Source organism: Acinonyx jubatus, chromosome B3 (genome assembly GCF_027475565.1).
Source record: "Acinonyx jubatus isolate Ajub_Pintada_27869175 chromosome B3, VMU_Ajub_asm_v1.0, whole genome shotgun sequence".
Taxonomy (NCBI): Eukaryota; Metazoa; Chordata; class Mammalia; order Carnivora; family Felidae; genus Acinonyx; species Acinonyx jubatus.
The window spans coordinates 19,299,165-19,321,479 of NC_069386.1; the positions used below are offsets into that span (position 1 = coordinate 19,299,165).

General features: G+C 47.2%; 1 protein-coding gene across 2 annotated transcripts in view; it reads right to left on the reverse strand.

Moving 5' to 3' along the window:
- Positions 1–22,315, reverse strand: part of PCSK6 (proprotein convertase subtilisin/kexin type 6) — a 191,200-nt gene that overhangs the window by 42,194 nt on the left and 126,691 nt on the right. For both annotated transcript variants that reach the window (XM_053223635.1, XM_053223634.1), the window contains exons 12-13: positions 19,407–19,595; positions 15,411–15,547 (exon numbers count right to left, since the gene is read on the reverse strand). In XM_053223635.1, the coding sequence (XP_053079610.1) occupies positions 15,411–15,547; positions 19,407–19,595 (326 nt within the window). The remainder of the gene's footprint in view (positions 1–15,410; positions 15,548–19,406; positions 19,596–22,315) is intronic.

Sequence of the window (22,315 nt, forward strand, 5' to 3'; positions counted from 1 at the left end):
TCATGTGGCAGCCTGGTCTTCCTCCTACCACCACCCTGTCAACTTGACTGTGGTTCAGGGTTGATCTTTATGGCGTGTCTGTCTGTGCCCCCTACAGCTAACTCTGCAGGTTCTGGCAAATGCACTCAAATTCTTCCTGAGCTTCTTTGATCTCGCCCCGGCTTCAACTTTCACGTTTGTGCTAAAAAGAGAACCAAAGATGGGATTCTGCAGAAGCGAGAGCAGGTGGAGTCGGGTGTCCTGGGCTGAGCTCCAAAGAAAGCCAAGATGTGTGAGAACTTCTAAAGTGGCTCTGACCCCAGAGAGCACACCGAGCACAGACACAAAGGCCCCTGAAAAGCCAGTCAGTTTGTGGTGTAGTTAACTCCTCACAGCAGTTTCAAAAGCAAGCTGTTGGTTAGCAAGTTTTGGTTTCTTTTGTTTGGGAAAAAAAACATTGCTTAAGAAGACGAAAGAATAGAAATGTACCTGCTGAGTTCAAGACTTGGGAGAGAGTTTTTCCATTCGGTCTGTTGACTGGCCGGTGATCCAGCTTGCCCTCAGCACAGCAACCCTGAATTCTGTTGTTTCCAGATCCCTGGGTTCTCTATAAGCAGAGCCTCTTTAATTTTTCTCAAAGGCAGTAGGGCAGGTCTCTGCCAGTTACCTCTGGGCTGGAACTTTCCCGGAGGGCAAACGGATCCATTCCTAAAGGCTGTGGTTAGAACTACTGCAGGTGAGTGAGAAGGGGGAGGGAGGAGTGGGGGAGACAGGGACCCGAGTTTCCATGGCAACCCACTATATGCCAGGTTGTGTTCAAAATGTTCACTCCCATCCGGTGCTCACAACACTCCTATGAGAGAATATTATTGGTCACAAGGTCTTCCAGCCAGTGTCTGTAGCTGGTACGGCCAGTATTGGGACCCAGGCCTTACTACTGCATTCATGTTCTTTTCACCAAATCACACTGTGGTCCCAGGTGCAGAATACCTGGTTGAAATCTGGGGAACTTCTGATTGTTGACTTGCTCTCAGGACATTTACCCTCCCATGTTTTTTGTTTGTTTATTTGTTAGTTTGTTTTTTAATTTTTTTTTAATGCTTATTGCTGAGACAGAGAGACAGAGCATGAGTGGGGGAGGGGCAGAGAGAGAGGGGGACACAGAATCTGAAGCAGACTCCAGGCTCTGAGCTATCAGCACAGAGCCCAACGAGGGGCTCGAACTCACAGACTGCGAGATCATGACCTGAGCTGAAGCCAGACGCTCAACCAACTGAGCCACCCAGGCGCCCCTTCCCTCCCATGTTTTAATTTATATTTTGTTCGGTTACTATGAAGACTGAATATCTTTTGCTGTTCACTGGTTATTTATATCTTTTCTTTATGAATTGTCTTTTTTAGGCTCTTTGCTGATTTTTCTGCTAGGGTGCTTTGCATATTTTTTAGATTTTTAAACACTCTTTATATATTAAGGCTATCATAATGTAAAGCCCTGTTTGCCATCACCTAATTATGGGGGTTGAGATGTTAGAGATAAAGAAGGTGTCTGCCTGTATATTGGAACTTTTTTATACCGGACATTGTTTTTTAACTCTATCTCTTGGATAAATGACTTTTTAGCATATTGAGAATCCAAATGATAACTGCTTGCTGGTTAGCAACATTTAGTCAGAAAAGGAGTTTGGTTTATTAATTAAGCAGTTAAACTGATGGCAATTGCATGTTTACTCTTCTGAGTGGGCCTTGAGAAGAAATAAACCAATGATTTGTAAGAGCCCCTGATTGTGATGTCTAGTCCTGGCCGAGGTGGGGAGGGGGACCAAGGCTCTACTCAGAGATGGTTTTGCTTTGTTGGGATGAAGAGGAGTTGCAGGGTGGAGGACAGAGCACATTATAAGGTCTGAGCCTTGGTCATATCCTGATTGAATGCATCTGCCTCAAGTATACCCATCCCAAAAGAGAGTCCTTGACCTATATGATTCCCAATAAGCAGTGGTGTGCTAGGACCACTTTGCCTTGGTGTATTGATTGAAAACATTTTCAGGGACTTTGTGAAATGGTTGTTAAATCTAGCCATTATTAAAAATTAAATGATAAAAGCTTATAGTTAAATTATATTGAGAACAAAGGTAAGAAATACTCAAAAGTCATCACTTCCTAATCATTTTACTGTATTTTGTCATTATCTATGCTTTGGGGAGATTACCTATATACTATGGATCCCATGGAAATACTATATGATGAGGGAGCGTGGGGCAGGCTGAGGGCAAAATACAAGCTACTGCCCTCCCTCCCCCCACATCCCAGGTGTGCTGCGTGTGATATTCCCCAGGCACTCCTGGCTGCCCAAGGACAAAGGAAAGGAAAGAAAACAAAGGGTTAACTGATAGAGATCACAGTCATACAGGACATGGGTCTCCATCAGGTTACAAATATCTTAGTAAATTATAAGAAAAAGGCAATCTTATCAACAGCCTAATCTCCAGAAATCTGTAGACTGGAGCCCCAATATCCCCCTGCCTAATGCTATGGAGAACAAAGGCAAGAAGGAAAAGGCAGGTAAAATTAAATTTCCTTATAACCTGCAGCCCATTGACAAATACTTGAGGCAAATACAGAGTATGACATTTTTCCAGGAACCCCCTACCGTTCTAATGTTAATGCCTTACTAGAGGGAAAAACAAGGTCTGCCCACAGGTCCTGTTCCCGTGCTTTAATAAAATCACCTTCTTGCACCAAAGATGTCTTCCAGAATTCTTTCCCCCCAAACCTCATCACTATCTACTGATGGCTACTGTGCATCTCCTCTGAATTCTGCTCTCAGCGACATCATGTTGGTGGCTTGAATTCAGCCATGGTGGGAGCATTTACATGTGGAAATAGATAAACATTACAAAAAAGGGCTTGATTTACTGTGGATTTTCTGGACATATGAAAGTGAAGGAGGAGGAGGAAATATTCATAATGTAGATTAAGCTTCAAAGGGCATTATATCTGTAGCCATTAAAGAATTGAGGAAATATTCTAGTGTTTGAAAACTGTCATCCAATTCAGAAATGAAGTTGTCCATGCCCTTGGCAAATGAATCAGGTTCCAACTTCTATTTATGCCAAAGGAGTTGTTCCTTGCAATTGCAACCACAGATTGGTTAGAGATACAGGAGTCTGGCAAAAATCTCTGAATGTATTCTCTGAGAATCAAGAGCCATATGTAATTTACAATGAGCACAGTGTATCCTTATTATTATTTGTAAACTGCTTGCTACACATACTTTGTATCAGTAACATTTATAATATTGCACACGCATATGCGTAAGTATATATATGTATCTGTACATACTTGCCCCTGGAGTGCTAGTTGTTTACCAGCACATAGTGTTTACCAGCACATAGAACAATGTGGGTCCACGGGTGAGTAAATGGGGAAGGGATGAGAGTCCCCAAATAACACCCAAATAAACAAGCCTCTTAATTACCAGGTGACAGAGTCCTCAATTCAACTGCAATTTGTAAATGGGCTAGAGCAGAGGGCTGCAAACTATGGCCACAGACCCACCACCTGATTTTGAATAGTTATGCTGAAACACAGCATATGCATTCATTTACATATTTTCTATGGCTCTTTTCATACTATAATGGAAAAGCTGAGCCGTTGCCACAGAGACCAGAAAGCCTAATATATTTACTATCTGGCCTTTCACAGAAAAAGTTAGCAACCATCAGGCTTGAGTGAAGCGAAAAAGACCATCTGTGAATTACTAGAGTTCATCCAAAATATTTTAGAAATATTTTTCTAATTTTAATTTTATGGTTCTTTTTGCCAAGCAGAAGTTTCTAATTTTATGTGTATAAATCTACTAAAATAATAATCTCCTCTCCAAATGGTTAGCTAATTGTTGAGGGCTTTTATTCAATACCTCATTCTCCCCAGCCCAGCCCCCACACACCAATATGAAATGCTAGACTTAGTGCACTCCTGTGGCTGTACCAGTGGACTCTCTGTTCTGTTCCCCTTGACTTATCTGTCTGTATTAGCACCGGCCATACCATTTTAATTATTATTATACTTTAAAAATCCAGTTGACCCGTGGGGTGTCTGGGTGGTTCAGTCAGTTAAGCGTCCGACTTTGGCTCAGGTCACGATCTCACGGTTCGTGAGTTCAAGCCCCACGTTGGGCTCTGTGCTGACAGCTCAGAGCTGGGAGCCTGCTTCGGATTCTGTGTCTGCCTCTCTCTCTGCTCCTCCTTCACTCATGCTCTGTCTCACTCTGTCTCTCAAAGGTAAATAAACATTAAAAAAAAAATTCAGTTGACCCGTTGAGCAACATGGGTTTGAACTACACAGGTCCACTTATACATGGTTGTTTTGTTTTGTTTTTTTTAATAAATACAGTTTAGTACTATAAAAGTATTTCCTCTCCTTATCATTTTCTTAATGACATTAAGAAAGATTTTTTTAAGGTTTATTTTTGAGAGGGAGAGACAGACAAAGCATGAGCGGGGGAGGGGCAGAGAGAGAGGGAGACACAGAATCCAAGCAGGCTCCAGGCTCTGAGCTGTCAGCACAGAGCCTGAAGTGGGGCTCAAACTCACAAACCGTAAGATCACAACCTGACCGGTGGTCGGATGCTTAACCAACGGAGCCACGCTGGCACCCCTGGCAATGACATTTTCTTTACTCAAGCTTACTTTATTGTAAGAATATAGTATATAACACATATAACATATACATTAACACATACAGGATATGTATTAATTGTGTTATCGGTAAGGCTTATGGTCAACAGCAGGTCATTAGTAGTTAAGTTTCTGGGGAGTCAGAAGTAATATGTGGATTTTTCGACTGAGGGGTGGGTTGGCGCCCCTTACCCCTGTGTTGTTCAAGGGTCAACTGTATGTCTGAATACCTGCATTTATTTATTTTTTAAATTTCTCTCACTATTCTCTGTGTTTACTCTTCCAGATCAGTTTTATAATCATTCAGTTAGATTCCTCCTACCCCCTTAATTTCGTGGTGAGATTGATTGGTATTGCCTTAAAATGGGAGATTTGTGAAGAATGGCCATGTCAGTGATGTTGAAGCCAGGAACACCGTACAAAGGAAAAATGCTTAAAAATCAATAACCATCCATTCTAAGTGCCTATTGTATTTCAAGTGTTCTGGCCGGTTAAAAAAAATAAAGGTCTCTGCCACATCAACTCTCACTTGACTCTCAGTCCTGGTGAAGCAGCCTCTCAGGAGAAACATTTTCCAGAAGTCATGACTACAGTATGCAGGAAATGCTCCTCATACAAGGCACTTGTTAGACTTCAATATTTTATTTGGTTTTTATCTTATGACACTTGGAATAAAAAACCCAACCAAAGCTTTCCCAAAGCCAGACACAGGAAAACCACTGGCCACATGGCTTAAAAGGGCATAACATCAGCTAAAGGCTGCCTGCAGTCAAAAGGGGCACACTGCGTCCAGACTGTCCTTATGGCTGTGTGGGTTCTGTCAGCCTCTTCCTAGAGCTTGGAACTAGCTTCCTTTCCCACAAAACGAGGGCAAAAACACTCACAGTAAGATTGCCATGAGGAGTCATGTTAATAGTATAACACCAAGCACTTGACATGGATGGAAATTTAATCCTTCCAACAGCTTTATGCAGAAGAGGGACCTGAGGCTCAGAGAATGATGATGACCTGTCTAGGGCCGCTGTTGGTGAGGGGCAGAATATGAGTCTGGTGAGCAAGCTGGCTCCAGACTCAACCTCTATGGTATGCTGGTTCTTCAATAACAAACAAATATGCACGCGTGCACACACACACACACACACACATTCATACATATATATGTACCCACCTACACTCACACCCCACACACATAATACATACATACATTCATGCGTACATACATACCCACATGTACATATGCATATAGACACATAACATACCCACATGCGCGCACACACACACACACACACACATATATATACGTGTATATATATATACATATACACACACACACACACACATATATATATATATATATATACACACACACATACACACACATGATACCCACTCCAGTCCATGCACACACACAGAGTTTGCTGCCCTGCCTTAGTCCTAGATAGATTTAAGACTGACTCTCTGGGGATAAGAAAGTCCAAATAAACTAGTCCAAAGAAACGAGTTCTCCCATCGTATACTGAACCTTTTTTTCTCACATACATATGGAGAATTAAAGTATATTTGCTTCCAAGCAAATATATCTTAATTGTGCAATCTAAAGTTCTATGATACTCTTTCATTTTTACCTCTTAGGAAGAAATGTTACACATGGGTATATATATTTTTAATTTCATGATGGAAATTTTCAAATCAAAATAGAGAAAGCAATAGTGAGTTTCTATGTTCCCATCACACAGTGCCAGCAATCAGCAACATTCCACCAATTTTGCTTTGTCTACCCCCTCCTTGCTTTCCCATCCCACACCCCCTGAAGTGTTTATTATTATTATTTTTTATTTTTTTAGGTAAGCTCTACACCCAAAGTGGGGCTTGATCCCAAGATCAAGAGGCACACGCTCTACCAACTGAGCCAGCCAGGCACCCCTCCTTGAAGTATTTGTGTGTGTGTGTGTGTGTGTGTTTTAATGTTTATTTATTTATTTTGAGAAAGAAAGAGAGAGCACAAACAGGGGAAGGGGAGAGAGAGAGGGTGAGAGAGAGAGAGAGAGAGAGAGAGAGAGAGAATACTGAGCAGGCTCCATGATGTCAGTGCAGAGCCTGATGCAGGGCTTGAACTCACAAACCATGAGATCATGACTGAGCCAAAAATCAAGAGTCAGATATTTAACCCACTGAGCCATCCAGGCACCCCCAAAGTATTTTCAGGCAAATACTAGATCTCATTAATATCTTACTTGTGAATACTATTGTATATATCACTAGCAATAAGAATTTTTTTTTCATAAACCTTAACTCCTTGTCATTTAGGACTTTGTTTCAGATGCTCTGATTCTACACTGATTTTTATTTTATTTTGTTTTATTTTATTTTACTTTATTTTATTTTATTTTATTTTATTTTATTTATCTTTGAGAGAGAAAGAGTGCACAAAAGCAAGGGAGACACAGAGGGACAAGGAGGGACAGAATCCCATGCGGGCTCCATGCTTAGCATGGAGTCCGATGCGGGGCTGGAATTCACAGACCATGAGATCATGACCTGAACTGAAATCAAGAGTTGGAGGCTTAACCGACTGAGCCACCCACGCCCCCCTATATACCGATTTTTAGCAATGAGGTGAAATAACACCAGTACCTGATAGAGAATACATAAGCACTATCATTCCATTCCTCTTTTTGATACATTTTACTGCTTCCCTAGCTCAGTGGGCATCTGGAAATGCTGGTGAAACAGAGAGAAACCTGGCCCATGCGGGTTGCTGCTCTTTTGGAATCAGAGGGAAGACTAGACAGACAGAGAGGAAAAAAAAAAGAAATTTTCATCAGGGAGAAAAAGTGAATTCTCTGCATTCAAGAGAAATGACATAGAAATTTTTAAGACGCCATCAATTGTTTCTGCCTGTGTATTACTATGTGAACACCATGTAAAACGAAAACCCATTGGAGCCATGGAATACGATACATGGTGTCCATTAGAGAAGGGGGATTGGAAAGCGTGCTTGAATTTTTTTTCCATTTCAGGTTGATGCCTTACAACCCCCCTCACAGGCGAAGACAACAGGAGGCACCCAAGCTCTTCAGGTGGGCTCGTGGTTATAAAGTAAGAGTGAGCCCAGGATGGAAACAAACCACAGCCCTGCTTGGGCTCTCCGTGTCGGGCACAGAGCCGAAACCGCAGGGCGGAACAGGGTGCAGAGGTGAAGCGTGAAGAAGCAGGCTTCTGCCTCTGCGTGCCCAGTATATCTGGCATGTTGCCCACAGGCAGTCTCAGTAAGGGTGTGCCCAATGAATGAGAGAAGAAACGAGCAAAGACATCCCTAGTGCTGCTCAGGGCCAAACTCACTTCCAGCTGAGCAGAGCCGTGGGCATCGGAGTGCTTGCAGGAGCCCCAGGTCACGAGGAGGTGGTGGGGGCGTCCCTGTGCCCGAGGGTACTAAGCAGGATGCCTACCTGAGCAGGGAGGCTGGCCCCGGTGGTGCAGGTGCACGGGCTTTGCCTCATGCACCAGGTGTGACCACCAATGTGAGCTCTGAGGTGAGGAGGGCAGGATAGGGGGACCCCTATCCTTAGTTACCTGGCCTGGATCATCACCTTTTATGCAAATCCTCATCAAGATGTGTTCATCCTCATCTGGTAGGAGGAAAGGCAGTGGTGAGGCCAGGTGCCATTATGGACTGAATGCGTGTGTTCCCCAAAATTCATATGTTGGAACCTGACCCCAACGTGATAGTATCAGGTGGTGGGGCGGTAGGGAGGTGATTAGGTCAGGAGGGTGGAGCCCTCATGAATGGGATTAGTGTCCTACCAAAAGTGACCCCAGAAAGTTAGCTTGCTGAGCTTCCGCCGTGCAAGGATATAAAAAGGAGGCGGCTGGGAAGAGAGACGTCCCCGGAACCCAACCATGCTGGCAGCCTGATCTCAGACTTCCCAGCTTCCAGAACTGTGAAGAAAGAACTTCTGTTGTTTATAAGCCACCCGGTCTACGGCACTTTGGTAGAGCACTCTGAATTGACCAAGACATCAGAGATTTGGGGAAAGTGGGAACATGAGGATCTGACCCCAGGCCTGTTCCAAACCAGATGCGGGAGAAAGGCGTGCACACATTTCTCAGAGGACTGGAACTTTCTGCATTCAGGAAGGCCCAAACTTAAAATTTTGAGCATTCCAGATGCAAACATTCTAAAACACAGCCGTGCTTCTCTGAAAGATGGTCTGCAAGGAGGGACCTCTGCTCTGGCCGCATCATCACCAGCCAGCGCCCTGTCTCAGGCCTTGCAGGCTCTGGATGGTAACTGGGGTGGCCTGAGTCGTGCTCGGCTTGCACGCCCACCCTGGATGCCTCAGGGAGCCTACTCTCCCACACCTGGGCCCACACCTGCTTCCCCAGTGAGGGTGCTGAGGTCCTAGCGAGTCCAGATCCAGCACTCAGTAAAGTTCAGTAAAGGTGTGCTCAACACAGGAATGAATGAAAAGCCACTTTTGTAAACACAACACAGCTGTGAATCAGGATGTGCTCTCAATTCCCTTCCTCCCTTGTCTCCCAGAGGAGACTGACCTTGGGAGAAGACACACCCTTCCCCTGGCCCAGGAACTGAAGAGGACAATGAATGAACTCATCAGCTACTCAGTTTCCAAGAAATAGTTTTAAAACGAATGACACAAACCAGGTTCAATCTGACAGGGGTGAGTATTCTTTGAGCTAGCATATTCAGAAGACTCAGTTATTTAATAAGGTGTGGTCTTAGCTGAGATTTTATAGTACTATCGCATAGCACACCATTGAAATGGAGTTGTTTTCTTTTTTCTTTTTTTTTAAGCAATTATGTAAGTTGCAGAGATTTGAGGGGTATTGAAGTGAACGATACAGAACCCAGCACCTTGCTCCCGAAACAGGGTCTCAGGAGCACTGTAGACAAATGAGAACAGTGCTGCTCTTTCTGGCCAGCCAGTCTTTGTGTTTGCTGCATTAATCTTGGCACTGAGGCTGGCGGTGACTGGAAAACCAGGGAGGGAAAGACATGTGCTTTGGGATCAATCACACCCTGGGCACCAACGGACAACACCCATAGGCAGCTCCCAGGCCTGCATTTCTCTTGGGCCCCAGAACGCTGCAGTCAGTAGGAAACTTTCGTTAACTGGTGTCACCTTCTATGGCTGAGGTCCCCGACAGACACTGCCAGACTGACCTAAACTTGTAAGTGTTGGGGACAGCCCTGCTTTGTTAATAATGCGCTTTTTAAATTTTTTTTTTTATTTTTGAGAGAGAGACAGACACAGCGTGAGAGTAGGAGGGACAGAGAGAGAGAGAGAGAGAGAGGGAGTCACAGAATCTGAAGCAATACCCAGGCTCCGAGCTGTCAGAGCGGGGCTCAAACCCACAAACTGAGATCATGACCCGAGCCGAAGTTGGACGCTTAACTGACTGAGCCACCCAGGCACCCCAGAGGATAGCCCTGCTTTGAAAGCCAGACTGGTTGAAAGACCCTTCTCATTCTTTTTTCTCTTCTCCCCTGTACTCTGGAGAGATGCTGTTGGAACCAAGACTGAGTCCGCCTGTGCACAGGGAGGAGGCGCTAATGCCTGGATGTGCTGAGCGTGCACAGCCTGGAGAGAGGAACCCATCCTCCTCACACACAGAAAGAGGGGAGGGCAGTAAGGCACCAGCGGCAGGCCACTTGCCTGCTGCTTGTTTCTGCAAAGGCCATCTCAGGAGCAGCACCTCCCTGCAGGGCAAAGCTTGTGCGAATGAACCGCCACGGGAACTGCTCAGGAACGCGCAGGCGCTTAGTGTGCCCCGGTCCCCCAAATTCCAATAAGCCACAGAAGGTCAGAGCTAAGAGAGCTTATTCTGTTCCTGTCTCAACCAGCCAAAGATGCAGGTTCTAACCATGCCCAAGGAAACGCATTGGCCTGTTTCAGGACTTACTGTGGGGCCGCCCTCGGGAGATATCCCCTGCATCTCTAAGCCTGTGTCCACTGTAGTATGTAAAGCAGCTGGTCATGTGGTGATCACAAAAGATTCCAAATGTACTCACTCATTCACCAAACAACCACTGCGCACCTATGATGATCCGCACAGCAGGAGGCACTGGGAACACGGGGAAGCCAGCAGACAAGGTTCCAGAGATCAGGGTGAAAGATGAGGGCAGGGCTGGAGAGTGCTGTGCAGGCAGGAGACAGGGAGCAGAGGCGGTGGGAAGGGGCGTAGGGGGTGCGTGGCGCATAGTTCTGTGCTGGGCACCGAAGCAACCCCACAGCTCAGTACTTGCACTTGCGAGAATCATCATTACGTAGGTAGATTTCCCTCCAGTGCCCACCCCTGAAGGGCGGCAGGGTATCCCCACTCACCCCCGGGGAGAGCGCGTGCACACTTGTGGCTTTCACTACCAGCTACTTGCCAAATGTGTACTTCCAGCCCAGACCCCAGACCTCCACCCTGGCATCCAGGTACACATCTCTACCTGGATTTGTCATAGGAATCTTCCATGGAACCCCCTGCCCTAAACTAAGCTCCCAATTTTCTCTCCAGCACCCCCTCCCCTGCAGCGTTCCAGATCCAGGAAACTGCGGGTCCGTTCTTGCCCAGAACAAAACCCATCTTCTGGAGTCGTCCATGTCCCCTCTCTGCCCTCACAGCCCGTATCTTACCTGTCAGCAGGCCCTCTCAACACGGCTTTGGGAATCTGACCACTCCACTGCCACCACCCTGGTCTGAGTCACCTTCCTCTCCCATCGTGATGACCCCTTAACTGTGCCTCTCCTCTACTCCAACCACAGTTCGGAGTAGTCCGACCAAACTGGCAGGGGTGAACCTAGTAACAGAGAAGTTCACACCGTCTCTCTCCTCTGCCTAAAAGCCCCCAGTGGCTTCCCACCAATCCTTGCAGTGGCCTACAGCGCCGGGTGCAATGTGGTCTTGCAGGATCTCGGGCACCACTGGACACACCACATCAGCACCTGCATGCTGATAAAGCCGCCCGCAGGCAGTGCCGGTCCAGGGGGTGTGGGGATCTCCTAGGTGCCTGCCCATCTTGCCGCCCACCCACCCCTGCAGGAAGAGGATGTCTCCAGCTGGTCCTAAAGAGGACTGGGATGTGGGCAGGCTGGAGAGAGGGGAGGGGTAACCTCAGGCCAGCAGAGCCCCCTCCAGGCTGTGGACGTGCCACACGAGCCACTGCTTCAGAGACAGGCAGGTCCTCTATGAGGGCTCAGAGAACATCTAGCTCAGCTCTGTTTCACAGCCCAGGACACTGAGGTCCAGACAGGGACCCTGACTTGCAAAGTTCTTAGAAGTGTAAATAAACATCTACCAGAATCATAACGGTGTGCATGCTCTTCCCCGCGATAGACATGGGCCTCAGCTTCCGACGGACAAGCTGTGCTGTGTGAACACACAGCTCCACAGACGCATCCATCCGGGTGCAAGTGGCAGTGCTGATGGCACAGGAACAGCACCTTGTACCCGAGGAGCACGCGATGCTTGTGGCTGCAGCTGGCATGAGACGCTGATCCTCGACTTTCAATGGTAGGTCAGTGCACTTTAGTGTTTTAAAAGAGTTCAGGAACTTCTACTTTTAAAATATGTGAATTTCGGGTGCCTGGGTGGTTCAGTGGGGTGAGCATCCGACTCTTGGTTTCGGCTCAGGTCATGTTCTCATGGTTCACGGGTTCGAGCCCCCAATCGGGCTCTGTGCTGGCAGCGCAAAGCCTGCTTGGGATTCTCTCTCTCCCTCTCTATGTCCCTCCCCTCCTTTCTCTCTCTCTCTCTCTCTCTCAAAATAAATAAACTTTCAATTTCAAGTGATTTAATTTGAATTTCAAGTGATGTAAAATTTTGCATCTTTGTATTTTTAGACTGTTATAGTAACTTTTTTTTTCAAAATAGTTATTATCCTAAAGGCAGAAAGAAAGTGACTGGGGGCAGGCAGGGTCTTATAGATGATTTGATCATTTAAAGTCAATTTTTGGGGTGCCTGGGTGGGTCAGTCGGTTGGGTGTCTGACTTCGGCTCAGGTCATGATCTCACGATTCGTGAGTTTGAGCCCCACATCAGGCTCTATGCTGACAGCTCAGGGCCTGGAGCCTGCTTCAGATTCTGTGTCTCCCTCTCTCTCTGCTCCTCCCCTGCTCACATTCTGTCTCTCTCTCAAAAATAAATAAAGATTAAAAAAAATTTTTAAGTCAATTTTCTGGGGGCATCTGGGTGGCTCAGTCAGTTAAGCATTTGACTTCATCTCAGGTCATGATCTTGTGACTCGTGAGTTTGAGCCCCGCATCGGGCTCTGTGCTGACAGCTCAGAGCCTGGAGCCTGCTTCAGATTCTGTCTCACTCTCTGTCTGCCCCTCCCCCTCTTGTTCTCCCTCGATCGTTCTTTCTCTCTCTCACACACAAAAAATAATAAAGTCAATTTTCTGCATGAGGCAAGTCAATGCTCTTCTGTTCTTCCTGGTTAAAAAAAAATTCTCTGAAACTGTGCTTCATGAAAACTCTGAAAAGGACCAGGGCAGGGGAAGGTTCCAGGGTGATCAAGAAGCAGGCCCCTAGGGACAACAGAACGGTGAAAGCAAACTTCAGGGAACTGTCTCCACAGACAGCATAGTCCCTGTCCCTTTACTACAAATCCCAATCCAACAGACAGATATGTGAAGACATCAGAGACTGAGGTTGGTGACTATGGCAGAAGACGCAATGATTATTCTCATTTTCTCTCCTGGTGTAGCCTTATCACCTCCATCAGTGCCTGGCCCAAAGTAGGAATTCAATACAGATCAGTTCAAGAAATGATTATGACCCAAAAGGAGAGTTAGGAAAGGCTACCATCCCAGAGGAAAAAAAACAATCTGAAAGCAAAAGTAAGAAAACCATTCCATTTACAATAGCATCAAAAAGAACAAAATACTTAGGAACAAATGTCACCCAGGATGTACAAGGCATGTGGACTGACAGCCACAAAACAATGCTGATAGAAATGAAAGAAGATCGAGATAAGTCAAAATAAATAAATAAATTGTGTTCACGGATGGGAGAACTCAATTTTGTAAAGATGGCAATTCTCCCCAAACTGTACTAGATTCAGTGAAATCTCTATCAAAATTCCAACCACTGGGGCGCCTGGGTGGCTCGGTCGGTTAAGTGTCTGACTTCTGCTCAGGTCATGATCTCGCTGTTCGCGAGCTCGAGCCCCGTGTCAGGCTCTGTGCCAACAGCTCAGAGCCTGGAGCCTGCTTTGGATTCTGGGTCTCCTTCTCTCTCTGCCCCTCCCCCACTTGTGCTCTGTCTCTCTCTCAAAAATAAATACAAGCATTAAAAAAAAAACCTGTTACAACTCCATAATAAAAGACAACCCAGTTTTAAAATAAGCAAAAGATATGAATACACATTTCTCCAAAGAAGATAAAAGTAGGCAATAAGCCCACGAAAAGATGCTCAGCATTGTTAGTCATTAGGGGAATTAGTGCAAATCAAAACCGTAATGAGATATACTTCACACCCACTAGGATGTCTATAATAAGAAAATGGATATGATAAAACAAGAGCTGATGATGACAGAGAGAAACTAAAATCCTCATATAGTGATGATAGGAATATAAAATGGTACAGCACTGCAGAGAACAGTTTGATGGTTCTCCAAAAAGTCAAACATAGAATTACTATATAACCCAGCAATTCCATTCTTACGTATACAACCAAGAGAACTGAAAATGTATGCCCACATAAAGACTTACATGTGGATGTTCAAAGCAGCATTATTCCTAACAGTCATTAAGTAGCAAGAACCCAGCTGTCCACCAACTCATGAAAGGATAAACAAAACGTTATAGATGCAATTATTTACACACAATTAAATTGTATTATTCATGAAAGGGCATGAAGTATGATACATACTATAAACATTATGCTAACTGGACACGAAAGGTGACATATTGTGTGATTCCATTTACATGAAACATCCAGAAGAGGCAAATCCATGGATACAGCAAGTAGATTAGGGGTTGCTGGGGGCTGGGAGAACGGGGAGTGTCTCCTTAGTGGATATGGGGTATCCCTTTGGGGTGATGACAAAGTTCTGGATTTAGTTAAGCGGTAAGTTGTACAAGACTGTGAATGTGCTGAAGGCCATTTGGTTACACATTTTATTTATTTTTTTAATGTGTATTTATTTATTTATTTTTTCAACGTTTATTTATTTTTGGGACAGAGAGAGACAGAGCATGAACGGGGGAGGGGCAGAGAGAGAGGGAGACACAGAATTGGAAACAGGCTCCAGGCTCCGAGCCATCCGCCCAGAGCCTGACGCGGGGCTCGAACTCACGGACCGCGAGATCGTGACCTGGCTGAAGTCGGACGCTTAACCGACTGCGCCACCCAGGCGCCCCAATGTGTATTTATTTTTGAGAGAGAAGGAGAGACAGAGCGTGAGCAGGGGAGGGGCAGAGAGAGGGAGACACAGATCCCAAGCAGGCTCCAGGCTCTGAGCTGTCAGCACAGAGCCTGACGTGGAGCTTGAACTCACGAACCATGAGATCATCACCTGAGCCCACGTCGGACACTTAACTGACTGAGCCACCCAGGCTCCCCTAGTTATACACTTTAAAAGGATTTAAATGGTGAATTTTACCTCCATAAAAAAAAAAGAAGAAGAAGAAAAAGAAAAGAAAAGAAAGAATTATGAGAGACACAAGTTAAATAAAAGTCTGAGTTAACAAAAAGGTAGAAATAACAAAAGTGGTCTGGAAATTCCTGAGAACCACTGACCTTGCTTCTCGGGGTTGCGGACCTGGGACGGCATGTCTTGGATTTCCAAGGTCCATTCCCCCTCGGCCTTTTCTCCCCAGCAGTGCACGGTCATGAATTCCCAGTTTGTAAACCCTTCATTGGAATGATCCAGCAATCTGCAATTGGAGACTCGGGGTGAGAACACGAGGATCTGGAAAGGAGGGGGTGGGACAGGCCGAGGAGGGCTCTCTCCCAGCTCAGAATTACTTAGGTGACAGTACTATTCAGCTGAGTGGCACCTCCAGGGCAGCAGGTCTGAGAACGGAAGGAAAAAGAGCCTGGCCCTCAGCACAGGCGCAGGTGCAGGTACAATGGTGACCGCTTTCAAACCCTTGCATTATGACACAGCCCTGGACAGCAGCTTCACCTTCATTATCCCATCGGGTCCCCTGAACATTCTGAGAGGCAGGCAGGCTGGCAGGACTTACAGGTGCCCAACATGAGACGGACTCAGCCAGCGATGGGCTCTTCCTGCCATCCTAGTTTGCCGATGGAGAGATCCCAAGGGTAGTGATTCATGGCAGGTCCAACGGCCAGGAACCAGCTGAGCTGGGACTCACCCAATGGCATTCGGACTCCTGTCTTTGTTCTTTCCAGCACAGGGAGGTGTGTAAGAGGTTACCAAAGAAGGTCCTCAAACCCCCCACCCCCCACCCCATGTTCCTTCAAGTGTTTGGTTCCTTCCTACCCTTTCCCTCCTACAGAGGATCTGGACCAATGCCTGGATGCCCAAAGGCAGAAAGAGGCTAGGCCACATGATTCTTTGACTTAAGCACCAAGGGCATCACAGAGGAAACCTTTCTAAAATGCTGGCTTATGGAACGAATGAAACCTTCACATCTGTCATGGACCCAGCTCTTACGTGCTGTTCTCCAGGAGATACAAAGAAGGAAAAACGTGCAACTCTCCAGGGCTTAACAGGCTTCAACAGGTGCATTTGGAAGAGATGACATAAGGGGCCTGGTTGTTCTCCAGTGTGGGTGGGAGGCACCCCTGGGTGCAGCAAGAGGAGGCACAGGAGCTCCCGCCCCTCAGCCAGCCTCCCCTTGTAGGTTCTGATGAGCCTCCCTTGGTCCTTTGCTACCCCAAGGTCCTTCTGGACTTCAACCCAGATCCATTTCGTCTTCTTTGACTTGAGCAGGAAACAGGAAACAAGTTATGGGCACCCTCTTTCTTCCCACACCCTGTGCCCTGCTTAGTCTCCTCTCCTTGGAAGAAACAATCTCAGGTTCTTCTCCCTTACTCTTCCTTCCCAGTCTAATTTTCTAGCTCTATTGTGGAACACTGTCTTTACCCAAGAGCTCTTTATTTGTCATCAGAAGTTCAGATATATATTTGGTGTGATGTAAGACTGGATGCCTGATTTGGGTGTTCTCCGAACATCCAACGAATGTATAAAAACCTTTATCGGAAGAATGTTCTTCGCTTGGCGAATAGTGAGGGGGAGGGCCACACCCTGTACGTTCTTCTAAGAAACTGCAAAGGTCAAGGCTGATTTTCACACACGATGCCAAACTGAACCCGACCCGCCTGGACAGAACAAAGACAAACTGTCTTCTAAGGGCTGAAATACTTAACGAAATGTCTACTTAACTCTTGGTGAAAAAAAATCTGGCAACCTGAAAAAGCTGCCGTATTGAGCAAGATGCGAAATAAAGTAGAAGTAATAGATCGCCCAAATACAAACTCTTGATATAATCACAAAATCTGTGCCTTGGAAAAAAACAAATTCCCAAGACTCAGATGACTGCCAAATGGCCTCAAGGCAGGTTTCAAGTGCTTGATGGCACAGGTACAGCACCTCCTAGCTAATGGGTAGTCTTGAAGCGAATGAACTTGGCAGGACCCGCTCTTTCCCATCTGAGGGGCACACACTGGGCTTGAACAGGACGGAGGTTAGAAGGGGAGGAGATCAGAGTGCACAGAGGCCAGGCGGTGGGGATGCTGGGGCGCTGGAAGGTTCTTCCAGGTCAGGTGGATGTAAGCAGGACAGGGAGGGAGGCCAGCTGCATGTGCCGGGCATTTTCATCTACATCATCAGCATCCAGTGCTTGTAGCATTCTGGACTGTGATGGGAGTGAAATGATATTTCTAGAGGTGAGGGATAAAGGGAGGAGAAATGGGTGACTCCTGGGTGCCCAGCCAGGAGGTGAAGGAGCAGGGTATAATCTCATGTCTCTGGGCCCACAGCCCATCTCGGCGTGGGTCCTCGCAGGTCACTGCTGCCCTGCTGGCCTCTGACCTGCCGCCCCAACCCCTAAGCCTCACTGTGGCTCTTGGTCAACCCAGGTCACCATTTGGTGCCTGGATCCAGTTCCTGCCTCGAAGTCAGGCCTCACCACCTTGGATGCCTCCTGGTGTGCAGCATGGAGCAAAGAGGGCTCTAGGGAGGTGACTTCATGAGAGCCCAGAGAAGTGGAGCCTGTGCCTGGCCTCCGTGCTACTGTAAGGATGGGGACCTAAGGTGCCTTGAAGTGGCCCCGCCCATCCGCCCAGCTCCAGTCTGGTGTTTGAACAGGGAATGAGGGCCCTTATCAGAGAACTTCAATGTTTCAAGGAATGCTAGAAATTTGGACTTTTAGATGAAATCTCTAAAAGTTCCAGTAATAATAATAATAACTCTGGTTGCAAAATAGCATAAATAAAGCGTTGGCTTGCCAGCTGGCACTCTCAAACTGCTCACAGCCTTGCTGGTCCCTCAAGGGCAGAGGCAGAGTGTGGCCCAGGCCCACCTTCAGGAGGGAGAGATGCCCCCTGTCGCTCTCGTTCTACGAGGGTGGAACCTAACCTGGTGGGGACTGAGTCTGATGGCCAAGCCCTTGGAACCCATGAAGCCAGTATCTCTGGTCTCAGGGCTGGTTCCAGAGGACAAACTCCCCACTCCTTCAGACAACTGGCTGGCAAGAGCATTCAGCCTTTCATCTCTGCAGGCAATCTCTCTGTCTTATGCAAAGTAGGGGTGGGGTGGAAGGGGGCTAAGAGAAACGGCAACTCCTACCTGGTCCTGAATGGAGGCCTTCACTCAACCCCCATTTTCTGAATCCTACAGCCCAAATATGGCTGCAGCCCCAGGCAGGGAACCCAAATGGGTCATGTGGGCCCAGTGTGGGCAAGCAGGCAGTGGGGCCACGGCCCAGGGGACAGGTAGTGGCAGGGTGCTTCCTGAGGCGGGGGGGGGGAGGGGGGGGGGACACAGTTGCCACCTGTTTTTCAAGAGAAGCTGGAAGTGCTGGTTTGTCCTGAAACCTTTCTTTTTCCCTCTGCCTCTTAGCTAGAAGGGGCTGGAAGGAAGCCCCAGTCCCCCTTGCCCCCTCCCCCAACCTCCCATTAATCCCCTCACTCCAGTTACCTGCAAGCAACACAAATGCATCAAAGTACTTCTTTCTTGTTTCTGACTTTGTGGAAGAAATGGCTCCATGGCTCTCCACAAAGCCTATGTGATTCCCCAGAGTTCAGAGGCTGTTTATTGGTCCTGAGTGGTACCCTCTCAGGCACATGGGTGAGAAGGCTGTAGAGGGCAGCCACTGAGCACCCCAAGTAAGCCAGTCTCCCATGGAGCAGAGCCTCCTGCCCACACAAGTTCAAGAGCACACCCCACAACTGGAGAACCGTGCAGAAGTTTCAGCGGGCAAAGCAGTCCTTCCCTAATACAAGCTTTTACTCCAGATGCCGAGTGCATGTGAGAAAAATGATCTCTGGTGCACTTTGAAGAGCAATTAAGTCATAGCCAGAATTCCATAAATCTCTCCAAACCCTCATCTCTCCTGCCTGGAAACAAAAGTTTTCCAGGAAGGACGGTTTTGAAGGCCAGGTTTCAGGTTGGTGGGGTATACATCTGAGTATCTCCAAGAGGAAGCTGCTGAAGAACCAACCTGCCCTGGGGAGGAGGGCCCTGCAGGGACACTGTGACCTGGGGCTGGATAGGCCCTCCTGACAATCCCCAGCCTTTGCCCCACTAGGCCAGCCTGGCCTTACCTCTTTGCCAAGAGTTGAGACTTGGTTCCTGAGGGAGAAATGAGGTGGATCTGGAGGTCTCCCCTGCGTGGGTGGGAAATAGAGATGCGAGCCACCACATGCTCCAGGTAACCCACACGCTGGTCTGAGTGGTCCGCACAGGCAGTGGTCAGGGCGGTGGTCCGAAGCGTCTGCACCACAGGGATGCTCCTGGGAGAGGAGGGAGGGACTCAGGACGTGACACCAGAAGCTCCAAGTCTCGAGTGAGGACCATGGACTCAGGTCTTCCCAGGAACTCCCAGGGAGGAGAGCTCTAGCCCCTCTTGGATGTCCCACTCTTGGGTGCTCCCAGTGGAGCTATCTTGCTGGCCCAGAAGATGTTTGCTGTCCTGGAATTTGCTTAGAGACACAAAGAATGGCTTCTCATACAGACCCAGTGATCGGCCCCCTCAGTGCCCACAAGCTGGCTTCTAAGTAGCCTTTGGCCACCTCATTTCCTCAACTGCTGGGGTAAGCCAGGCTTTAGAACCCCACTACTTTGTTTCAAAGACCAGCCTTGATAATATAAGTCACCATGCTGACTAATAACAGCAAACATTTCCGGAACTGACTGCATGCCAGAAGCTAGACATGGCACTGAGAATTTACAAGGATTAATCCATTAAATCCAGAAAGAGGTCAAGGATCATGCTGAAGGTCACACAGCTACTGAGGAGCAGAGCTGGGATGTGAGGCTGGAGTTCACTGCTCCCACTTCTGTTCCACACTGTTCCACAAGGATGCTGTGTGGACCCACACTTGTGTTTAAGACACTGGGGATGAGGAGATATGGTCAAGGCACCATATGGGGACACTGGGGATGAGGAGATATGGTCAAGGGCTGGAATTGTGCTCTTGTGCTAACTGCACTGGTCAAGGCCGTAGTGACTGGACCAGAGTCATGGAAGATGGACAGGAACTGGTCCAGTCCCTACTGCTGTGCATGGAGACTGGGGGCCTCTCCCTCCCCTGTCCTCTAATAGGAATGGATGACAGTTCTCTTTATGAAATCAGGGAAGTTTTGCCATATGGGATGGGATCTGAGGACAAGCATCAAACCCCAATCATTCATGGCTTATTTCCACCAGAATCTTCTAAGACTCCCCAGAGGAGGCAGACACAAAGCTCGCACCTGCACGTGCCCTGCCACATCCAGGCCAGGCGCTCCTGCCCATTCTGGGCTACCACGGTTGCCCCCACCGCCCCCACCACTTGTAAACTGAGGAAAGATCTCCTGCCACCCAGCAGCACATTAATAATCCCCCAGTGCTCAGCCAAGCTCCGTCTATTAAGGGGAGTGCTTTTCTCATTACACCCCGACTTTCCGCTCAGGAGGGGAGGCTCGCAGCGTAGTCTCAGCATCTCTCAGGAATTACATCGCTTGGCTCTACAGGGCCTGAGTCATAAAAAACAATCAAAACAGTTATAAACAGTGATGTAATTCCCTCAGAGACTCTGTAAATATTTGAAAACATGATTTGCATGCATCATAAATTGATTTAGAGATGCTGACTTCTTTCACTGCCTTCTCCCAAATTTTCCTGTCTGTGTTTACAGGTCAGCAGGCCCCCCGCTGTGCCAGATGCAGAGCCTTTCCTGGGCCCAAGAGGAAGGTCAAGCTAAAGCAGAAACAAAAGCCATAAGAAAGTTTAAAAACCTGCGCTATCCCTCCAACCTTTGGCCATTCGGGAGATAGAATGATCACTCCGACCTAGAAATAGACCTGAAATCCCACCAGGGAATTCCTTTTTTTTTTTTTTTTTAATGTTTTATTTATTTTTGAAAGAGAGAGCGCAAATGGGGGAGGGGCAGAGAGAGACGGGGACAGAGGATCCGAAGCAGGCTCCATGCTGACAGCAGAGAGCCTGAAGCCAGGCTCAAACTCATGAGATCATGAGTGAGATCATGACCTGAGCCGAATGAAGTCTGATGCTCAACCGAGCCACCCAGGCACCTGCCCACTGAGGCATTCTTAATCCTAAAGATAAGGCATAGGATTTCAGAAAACAGGAAGGGGTATAAGATATGGCAAACAGACCCCACCCTCACCTGCCCACTTCCCCTGTGCCCCAGCCACAGTGTTGACATCTAGAGAAAAACAACAACAAAACAACAACAACAACAACAACAAAAACCATCTCAAGTAGTGTTAAATAGTGAGATTATGAAAGCTTCTTGCATTTGACAATTTTATTCTTGCCACTGGACTCTAGCTGCTAGGCCACCCCAGAGGTCAGAAAGCTTGGTTGCTCTAATGCCCAGAGGCCACCTTGCCCCTACCTGCAGGGTGGCTGGCTGGGGGTGGGCAGCCCACAACTCCTTCCTTTGGAAATTAAAGCCCAGTCTGATTAGATTTTCAAACTTAAGACATTACCCCCCCGCCTGGGGGGGCAAGGAGTCCTTTTCTCTGGGGAACAAGGCTAATTATAACAGTTTGCATGAACCCACACTGTCACAGGCCACCAGACCTCCTCATTTCTGCAAGTTCTAGGGAAGGGTGGGGAGCCCAGGACATCCACTCAAAGACAACGAGGCATTACCCTCCTTACTTGAAGTTAACCTTCCCCACCTTTTATTGTTCCTGTTGGAACAAATAACCTAATATTCCAAATCAGGGGCTTTTACATTTCCTATAAAGAGAAGGGAGGTGAGGGGGAGGCTTTAAAATGTTTCAGGATAGTCAAGTTGAAGTTTTTCTGTATTTCAGATAGAAACTCCAAGTAGAAATGGGGACGCTGAAAATCAAAAGCCATCACTCTGTAAGAATTAACTCCTATGCAGAAGGCGAAATCATTGATGGGTAGAAAAAAGGAAGTTATTCCCCATTGTACAGTTATTTCAAAGATAACACAGAAAATGCAAGTGGACTGCAAAGCCGTGTATTTTTTAGT